The sequence below is a fragment of the Mycetomoellerius zeteki genome, unplaced genomic scaffold, assembly GCF_001594055.1.
Source record: "Mycetomoellerius zeteki isolate Tzet28-1 unplaced genomic scaffold, Tzet1.0 scaffold30, whole genome shotgun sequence".
Lineage (NCBI taxonomy): Eukaryota > Metazoa > Arthropoda > Insecta > Hymenoptera > Formicidae > Mycetomoellerius > Mycetomoellerius zeteki.
The window spans coordinates 12035-21917 of record NW_017257283.1 but is presented as its reverse complement, the minus strand read 5'-3'; the positions used below and the strand labels follow the sequence as shown (position 1 = coordinate 21917).

The 9883-nt window shown below is 32.8% G+C and overlaps 3 protein-coding genes across 3 annotated transcripts in view; 1 reads left to right on the top strand and 2 right to left on the bottom strand.

Annotated features, from left to right (window-relative positions):
- LOC108724487 (solute carrier family 22 member 4) overlaps nt 1–5090 on the top strand; it is an 8775-nt gene extending 3685 nt beyond the window's left edge. The window contains exons 6-10 of the mRNA XM_018450883.1: nt 1165–1354; nt 1457–1589; nt 1806–2118; nt 2465–2649; nt 4719–5090. Of these exons, the coding sequence (XP_018306385.1) occupies nt 1165–1354; nt 1457–1589; nt 1806–2118; nt 2465–2649; nt 4719–4880 (983 nt within the window). The 3' untranslated portion in view covers nt 4881–5090. The remainder of the gene's footprint in view (nt 1–1164; nt 1355–1456; nt 1590–1805; nt 2119–2464; nt 2650–4718) is intronic.
- Nucleotides 5091–6086: 996 nt separating this feature from the next.
- LOC108724486 (homocysteine S-methyltransferase YbgG) lies at nt 6087–7704 on the bottom strand. The gene has a single exon (XM_018450882.1). The coding sequence runs from the start codon at nt 7290–7292 to the stop codon at nt 6321–6323; it is 972 nt and encodes a 323-aa protein (XP_018306384.1). The 5' UTR covers nt 7293–7704; the 3' UTR covers nt 6087–6320.
- Nucleotides 7705–8366: 662 nt separating this feature from the next.
- On the bottom strand, nt 8367–9648 carry Pomp (proteasome maturation protein). The gene is made up of 5 exons (XM_018450873.1): nt 9527–9648; nt 9078–9178; nt 8799–8859; nt 8542–8717; nt 8367–8463 (listed from the first exon to the last, which is right to left on the bottom strand). The coding sequence occupies exons 1-5, from the start codon at nt 9527–9529 to the stop codon at nt 8376–8378; spliced, it is 429 nt and encodes a 142-aa protein (XP_018306375.1). The 5' UTR covers nt 9530–9648; the 3' UTR covers nt 8367–8375.
- Between the last annotated feature and the right edge of the window lie 235 nt (nt 9649–9883).

Here is a 9883-nt window from a genome sequence, read left to right as displayed (position 1 = left end):
TACTGTTAAAGGCTTTCAAAGAGCGACTGACAAATTCATAACAGAAAGTGGAAAATGTAATCAAATATGTCGGTGCTAGATATGGCAAGAAATGTAAACATTTTTTTTCGATTTCTCTGAAACGGAGCAAAAACGAGCATATGTCTATAGGACTTTTTTTCTTAGTTTTTTACTCCTCTACACGCTCCCGAAGTTTTGCCATTTAATTTGGAAACACCCTGTATATACCAGTAAATGTTATGTCGTTATTGTTTTGTGACGAGTTCGCGAACAACGCGTCGTCACATTGCATTGGAGCGATTTCTCATGCGACGCAATGCTCTTTACTCTCGTTTGAAATATATCAGTAAAACAATTGTTGCTCGCTTAAAATTCATTAAAACAGTATCAATTTTCAGCGAGCAACAGTTATTTTACTGGTACTTTACTCTTGTTCCGCCAGCACGATGAAGTTCTTCGTGGTTATTTATACTTATTTCATAGGTAATAGATGCAAAACTAGGATATTTCGAAAACAACAAATTAGCAACAAATTCTTACGTTATTTTCACATTGATCGGCTTTGTTATATGTATATTGTTCTGCTAACTTATAAGATGTATGTTATGGCACCCTATATAATGGGTCACTTATAGGGATGTAACTTATAGGGTACCAAAATTTTGGTTGAAGCTTTTAATTAACCTCCTAAATAACCAATAAAAACTAAATGTTTATTTGCAGAAAGAATACAATTATGACGAAAAACGGTAATTTTGCTCTTTTTGACTACTTTTCGCGCAATCCAAATATTATTGGTTAATTTTAATTTCAGATTTGGATTCAGCATACAAAATTATATTGAAAATGACTATTGTACTTTATAAAAAAAAAAAAAAAAGTAGTAGAGATTGGAATAATGAAAAACATTACTTTTTCTATTTAATAGACAAAATCAAAATCATTACTTGATGTTTTTCAAATCGCCACATGGCATCGAAAACTAGAAGCTTCAACTTAAATTTTGGTATCCTATAAGTTACATCTGGTTGCGTACAGTTTTTGACAGGAGGTGGCCGAGTTGACGTGGAATGACCCATATATATATTAATTCCACGTTTCTTTTCAACATGTCTTACAAGTGATAGTATGTTCGATACTAATTTATGCACTTGTTCGTTTTAGGGATGGAGACCATCGGAGTGAAAAATAGAGTCTTGGGAAGCGTAATAGTATCCTGCACATTCGCTGTAGGTGAGGTTTTACTGGGATTGATCGCAAGTTTGTTAAGATCTTGGCGAATGCTTCTTAGAATAGTATATGGGCCGGCACTGCTAGCCGTTTTCCTACCTCTGGTCATTCCAGAATCAGTTAGGTAATCTTTTGTAATCTTAATGAACATTTGCGAATCGATGAGATATCATTTTCATTCTCTTATCTGTAAAATGTATGCACAATACGTAATATCGTTTTCAAGATGGTTAATGTTAAAGAAAAAACATGAAAAAGTGGATAAAATATATTATAAATTGGCCCGAATGAACGGCTTGCAAGTAACGGACGAGGCCATCAATACATTCAAAGAGCAAAATGCAGCTAAGGCTAAAACGGTATGTCATCTATCTTCTTTTTCTTTCACAAATGTACATTTAATTATGGCAATAAAAATATCTTATTTGCAAATTTAACTACTATTATCTAAAATACAACTATAGTTCGTAACTTTCAATACAGCAACTTTTGTATTATTCTATAAACGTTAGTATAAAGTAGTAAGTTGCACATGATCTTTATAATTATGAGATTGATATATACGGATCTTTCAGAAAAGCGAACTGATGATATTGGACGAGAGAAAACCGATTGTGCAAGTTCTACATAGCTCAGTGATACTTATTCGACTGCTGGTCTGCTCATTCTGTTGGATTACAAATACGTTCGTTTATTACGGACTGTCGTTAAATTCAGTGGCGGTCGGCGGCGATAAGTACTTGAATTTCATGCTCGTTGCGGTAGTCGAGATACCAGCGTTTTGGATCGGCTGCGTGCTGAACAATCGCATTGGCCGTAAATCAACGCTTTCTGGTGCATTCATGCTGAGCGGAGTATTCTGTTTCGCAAGTCAGTTCGTACCGGCAGGTAAAGAGATAAAGAAAAGAGGTTTCTCAGACAGAGCTGGTTGAAGTTTGGTACGTTCTTGGAGTGACTTTTCAGAAATGATTTGACCCATTTCTCCTTTCGCAGTTACTTCTATAAAATGCCAGTCAATAAATAAAAAATATATCCTGATCGAATACACGTCGGTATCTTTATGTTCGAAAAACTGTCCTTACGCTATTTAAAATATTCTTCAAAATCGATTTGGTCCATTTCTACTATTACGTCCATACCAATTAGTCACAACCATGTTGTTCACGTAATTATGTCAATTATAATGGGTTGCCACGGCGCGCGATTCTGGTGATTTATTGCTGCTCTGTCTCAGGAACCGGGGGTCACGGAACTTTATTTTTATACATGGTTGGGAAGTTGTGTATCGCCATGGCATTCTCTACCACCTACATCTTCACGGCAGAGCTTTTCCCGACGACGCTCAGAAATTCCCTGCTCGGATTTTGTAGCATGATTGGTCGCATTGGGTCAATCTTAGCGCCGCAGACGCCTCTTTTGGTGAGTCAATATAAACAAACGTTGCAATAAACATATACTTTCTTAACACATGCTTCCCGAATTACGCTTTGATAACGCCGCGCCGCGCCGTCACGAATATCTTTCAGATTTGCGAATCTATTCTTCTGTAATTTCGGATTTAACAGGATTTTCAAAAAACTTTTGTTCTTATATATATAGATAATATTATATTTAAAAATATCATTGATACATATACATTCTCGTGTTTATATTCTCTCTAAACCTGATAAATATGCATATCAATCCCTTGCTTTAAAAGTAACAAAAAATGTGGTTTCGAGTTATTACCACACACATGAATAAGTTAGATAGAGATTACTCTATCACTCATCAAAACTAATTAAACTTCATAGTTTCGTTCGCTAAATAGCACTTATATCGACTCTCACAATCTTCAAAAAGATCATAACTTTTACAAGAGCATTTTGAGTTGTCATTTTGTAAATGAAAAGAAGAATCTTCTAGAGAGAACATTTAGAATTGACAGTTTTAACGATCAAAGTTTAAAGAAGAAATTGTTTTCTTTTAAATTTAATCATTTCAGCTCAAGGTAAATACAGACAAACTGTTAGTGATATTTCAAGTTATGTCACTTTTGATGAATTTTATTCTGGATTTGTTATAATTTTGTAGGATATCAAAATTGTGACAACTCAAAAATGATTTTGTAAGAATTGTGAAACCAAAATTATATTTGATTATATTTCTAAGAGTACATTTTTCTTGCTGATATTACCGATTTGATCAGTTAATAATTTTCAGGGTTGTTAACATTACCGTTTTTAAGTAACGTGTTACAGTTACCGTTACTTGCGGTAAAAAATAATACGTCACTCGTCACTCGTTACCGATTGTAAAAGGAACGCGTTATCGTTACTTAACAGTAACGAAAAAAACCGTTACTTTTTTCGTTACTTTTAAAAAAATGATTGTACTTATATAAATATAGTTACATAAGAATAAATTGTTTTTTAATTTATAGCTTTGTTTTATTTTTTTATTTTACGAGTTCTTTATTTGGTTTTGATACTTTTGATACATATCAATTTACATTAGAAATAGCAAAATGTTTTTTAACTTTAAATTATGATTTATTTCTCTAAATCTTGAATTTTTCTTCAATAACAATTGTTCAAAATATCCGTCTGTTAGGCGGTGTCGAAGATTCGACAAAACGCGAGTCCACCAATATTAAAAAGTTTTTCTTTTAAATTATATTCAATCTGGATGCATCTTTGATGCCATGTGAACAAAGCACACAAAACTTGGAATAGCGCTGATTGGTTGCCTCAATGACGTATTTTCTATTTCGCAGTCCTTTTCTGCACAATGTGTGATTTCACCCTAACTCTATATCAACTCTACATCAACGAATAACGAGAAAAGTAACATAACATTTCGTTATTCGTTACTGAAAATTATAACTTAGTTACCGTTACTGTTACTCGCTACACTGAAAAAAATATAGTCAATTTTAATAAATATTTAGTTCAATACTGCCAACTAAACATTTACTTACAGTAAATAAATATTTGTTCAGTAAAAAAAAAGGTTGTTAAATCAAATTAATGTTTCTTGTATCAAATAAATATAGCTTTATATTTAAGAAATATTTAGTTGGCAGAGTATTAAACTAAGTATTTGCTAAAATTGACTATATTTTTTTTCAGTGTAGGAAAAATAACTACGTTACTCATTCGTTACTAAAAAAAAAAACGAATTTTTTTAACGAAACCAGTAACTTCGTTACTTTTTTATGTAACGTTAACAACCCTGATAATTTTCTATTATTAAAATAATAATTTTTCCTTCTAAAAAGTTTAATTTTTTGAGTTGTGTCACTTTTGAAATAAGGGAACAATATGATTTTTATAAATGACATTAGTAGTATTTTATAATATTTTACTTCGAGCACGCGAAGAATATTTGAAATAGCATGTATGCAATCTTTTTTACATGAACTTCTCAATCACCGTTGAGAAATTCATCGTACAAACTACATTGTCTAAAACAATTCATTAATGATGTTTTCTTATTTATACATTCAGACGCAAATAACGCCTTCGTTGCCGTTTATTCTGTTTGGATCTATGAGTATGATCGCAGGCGTTTTGTCTCTGATTTTCCCGGAAACTTTAGGAACGAAACTTCCGGACACCGTATGGGAGGCAGAAAAAATCGGCAAAGGAACTCGCAAAATTTCGAATTAATAATAAGAATGTGTTAATTTATGCAAATGCCTAGCATCTCCCCATCTATTTTTTCAGCATCCTTCTGGATTTAATAGATGCTAGTTACCTCTTCACAAGATGCTAGCATGCGGATGAATTCATCTTAGACTTTGAGACTCGCGTGATAGAAAATGTTTAATAATATTATTATTATAAATATTAACTCCTTTTACAATGTATTCATTACTACTCATTAGATTCAGATAATGATTAAGAAATTAATATCTTTAAAGTTAAGGCTAATTATCTAAAGAAATCTCGAAGTAATAACATTTATGAATTTAATTATAGATAGTATAGAAATTTTAAAATGCTTTTTATCATTTTTTAGGACAGTAATGTATTTTGCAAATAAGCAATAGTTTACATTTATTTATATTGTTTTAATATATGACAAGATAAATGGCGAAATGCCAGGCTATGATACGTTAGATCTCTCTCTCTCTCTCTCTCTCTCTCTCTCTCTCTCTCTCTCTCTCTCTCCGTTTCTCTCCCTCTCTCACTCTCTCATCCTGTATGATTCATTTGTACGATGTAAATCAGTCGTTGATTTATTGTGATAATTATTATAAATCATTTTGACGAAATGTATATTTTAGTCGTTTTTAACTTTACTGCAGTTTAGTATACGCATGTATTATAGACACGGAAACAATGGCGTACCTGACAATAAAGTATTATACAATTCAGAGCAGAAATTCCTTTACATACAAATAAAATTTTCGTTTCTTTTGTACTAAACAAAAAACGAGAGTATTATTATACATTATTTATTTTCGAGACATTAGATACATCATTGTATCAAAGTATTAAATATCAATAAAAATTTTACAGATTTTAAAAAAAAAACGTAATTGATATCGCATGATGTTTAGCGTGAAAAATAATGTATTGTATCTCGTTATATAGAACTCATATAAAACGTTAATAGAAAAAAATGAATACTATACTGAATAAATTATTAAATAAATGATATATTTGCGCATGAATGTCAAAGATGCAAACATATAGATTATTTTTTATATGTAGCAATTTTATATGTTGCTTAAGTAACTAGATTATATGGCACTTTTTGTGTAGTAAAATGAGAAGCACATATACGATCGAAATCTAAGCGTCGTAAATAGCATAAAGCTTTTATATATTATTACGTAATCGATAACGAAATATAATTTTCCAATTTTTTCTCGTTATAAAATCTCGATATAAAATCGTGCAATCCGGACTGTGTAATACCGGTAATATATACGAGAAATTAGTATAAAAATTATTGCATTCGATAAAATGGACGACGCACACCCAGGTAGTTTTAACCAGATGCCATGAGAATGATAGAAGTTGCAATCCCTGGTTGTAACCAGCACGTATATGTATCAATATTTGTAAAAAATATATTTGGAAGTCGCTGGCATCACTCGTTCAAAATTTCTTGCTATGTCGACTCACTTCCGATCGAATTAGCTTAATGTCTTCTGCGAAGATCTTGCAGCAACCGCCGATGTAACGAACTCCTATGTCCAACCATTCTGATATGGGCAGATTCAGAGAATGATTATCTTGGACTGCGATCCATTCGCCACTTGCGGAATAGCTGCCACCTCTGTTGGGATATACTACCAGGGGAATGAAATCCTGTTCCGATGACGTGCTTTCATTGATACCCTTCAGTAAGGGAGTCACGTACTTCGGATCGATGCAATTTACACCAACTGCAACGATTTGTGATGGCGAAGTGCGATAACAGCGCACAGCTGTACTTTGGAATACGCTGCCGTCCGATATGAATTGACCATCTCGGCATGAAAACGAGAGCCAGGCACGAGCGTGTGGGTATTCTTTCAGCAGCTCCAGAATGGCTTCTGCTTCCTCGACGCAGGGTATAGTTTCGAAAGCTAGAAGATCAGCACCAGCGTTCAATAGTGCCTTAATGCGCGGCCTGTGCCAATCAATTAGTTCTTGTCGGGATATATTCTTTCCATAGGAACCGGTATATTCAGACCCATTGTGTAGGTAAGCGCCATAAGGACCGCATGATCCAGCAACCATAGGTCTCGAATCCAAGGGAATGCTCTCTTCTCGGATGTAGTCATCCACAGCTTTCCTAGCTAAGTTTACGGATGTATTGAGCAAGTCCAAACTTTCATGTTCACTTATATTCAGATACTTCATCATGCCAGGTACGGATGCTTGATAGGTGTTAGTCTCAATAATGTCAGCACCGGCGCGTAGAAAATCCAGGTGTGTGACATATATGGCATCGACATTGGTTTTAAGGAACCGCGCCGTCCACAGCGGATCACCGTCGATTTTTGCACTCACATGTCGTGACAACTGCCCGGAGAAGCCGCCGTCCAGGATCTTAGGAGCATTTTGACAGCGTTCCATCATCATGATCGTTAATATGAATTGTCGCAGATCGAAATATATCAACGTATATCAACGTGTCTTAATATCACGTGTCAAAATCACTTGGATTGGATTTGCACGCGATTTTAAAAAGAGAATTCTTCCACCTCCGCGGAGGATATATTTCGTTTTGAAATTCTCTCCTATTAATTTCAACTGATTGAAGCGTGGCTCATTATCAAGTTCACTGGTATTTCTTAGTACTAACCTTAATTAGAGCGAATTGTTTTTGTTACTTTTTGTCGCAGAATATTACGACTTGCCCATAAGGAATAGCAAATTGTTAAAAAAGATCTTTTACCTGATGCGAATAGACAGTGCGAAAGTACTTGGATTATTTCAAATCGAATCAAATGTTAATTCTCCTGATTCTTCGTTGCGACCATCTTAGGTCACACATGGAAAACAACACGTATTTACTACCATGAATCTCGGAACGAAATATTTCCACGACTTCCACGAGAGGAACTGAGATTAGCGGTAAGTAATATAACCTATACAGGTACATTTCATGTCGACATCTTTGATCTCCGCGTGAAGATTCACGTGACTGGAAAATACTGTAAATATTATACCTTATAAGTAAAATTTACTGATAAATTAATTGCATATTTTACAACAGCAGGCAGGAAACTTCCATAATGATATATACTCTGTAAACCAAGTTTAATAAAAAAAAATTGTACATGTGTGTGTGTTACAGCAAAAGTTCACATTAAATTATATGTTGTACAATTACCAGTAAAACGCATATTTTTTTTTGTTAATCAGATTGGCAATAGCCAGGAGTAAAATATACTTTTCTATTTTATATTTACGAAATTAATATTTTTCTTAACTAAATATACCGATATTTTCTTTATCGGGTATATAATATTAAATGCAAATTTTTTTCACATTTATTGAATTTGTTAAATAAAATTTGGCAATTTTATTAAAATATTGCCAAAAAAGAAAAAATGTAATATATTTAACTTACAAAAATTATACAGAATTAATTTATTAATAGTTATTAAGTCTATATAAATTTTCATTTTTTATTAAGACAAAATTTTTGCAAGATAAACTTTATAATATTCCAAGGTGATTTTCTACGACGGCATGTGGCTGTCCCATTTGTTCTCTGAATTCAGAAGTATTGAAGACATCTTCAAATCTATAAATAATGATATATAAACGGATAAAAATTGTTGAATACAGACTGATTTGTCAATACATTAATTGTTATAAATACCCTATATTTTGATCTTTTCCAAGTAAAACATCTCGCATCACATTAGATGACGATAAAAATGGAAGTCTTCCGATGTTTTCAGTGGCTTTCAATTCCATTGCTATGCGCAGTGGTGCATGCAATCCTTGCGTATTTCTAAGCAATATCATATTCATGCGATCTTGATTTTTTTTATACTGAAACAAATGCAATCATAATTTACTACTTTAAAATTGTCCATGTTAACAGAGAGGAGAAAATACAGGAATAAATCTTACACTTCTTTCTGATGCTTCCAAGGGATGTGTATAACCAACACTTTGTCGGATTGATGACAGACTAAATAAATAAGAGCAATGTTAAAAACTATCTCTTAAAAGAAACTATTTTTAAAAATTTGTAAAATACCAAGATTTTGTAGGTACATTCCATTATTCATTGCAAGTACTGAAAATCTATAATATAAGTAACATGAACTACAGATTTTCAGTATTTACAAGTAACATAGTCTGTATTTCAATAGTGAAAGCAAATCCTCTCAAATTAAATTTTCATACCCTGACATCATAGGATTGGATAAGTCATAGTTGGTTCCACTTTTAACATCGAATTGTTCAGGCACCACAGGCTTGGGTATGATTGATGGCAAACCAAAGCTCTGAAATTATAATAATTATAATGGAGATAAAATTTTGTGTGTTCAAATCCAATTTTCTCTACTATTTTACATCAAATAATAGTAAATACAAATTAGTTTGAAAATTGCACACAATTAACTATTTTTACAAAACAAAGCATAAGCACGATTAAGTATTTTTTAACGTTATTGTATAATTATTAATTAACATTAACGATCTACGACACAAGAAAATCTATACAATAAATAGTAAAATCGACTGTCATCGTTGACATAACCTGTTCATATATAATATATTGTATAATATTGTCTTAAAATTGATACGTAAATTGTACATAATATATTGTTAAAAAAAAATAAGTCGATTACCATTTTTTACTGCCTTGCTATCACGACAGAAATCACACCAAGAAAATATGAAAACGATTAAAAAACGCGTTGACAAACCACTTCAAGAAACAAGTTAGAATCTTGTAATGTCGCAGCGTTCGTAAACTCACAAAATCTTGGCGAAACTCGTATCGATTGTGAACCAATAGTAATGTCACTTTCCAATTTGTTTAAAATCCATATCAGACTTAGGGTGAAATCACACGGTGCGGAAAAAGACTGCGGAATAGAGAATGTGTCATTGAAGCAACCAATCAGCGCTATTCCGATTAGCGCTGAATAGCGTTGATTGGTTGCTTCAGTGACGCATTCTCTATTCCGCAGTCTTTTTCCGCA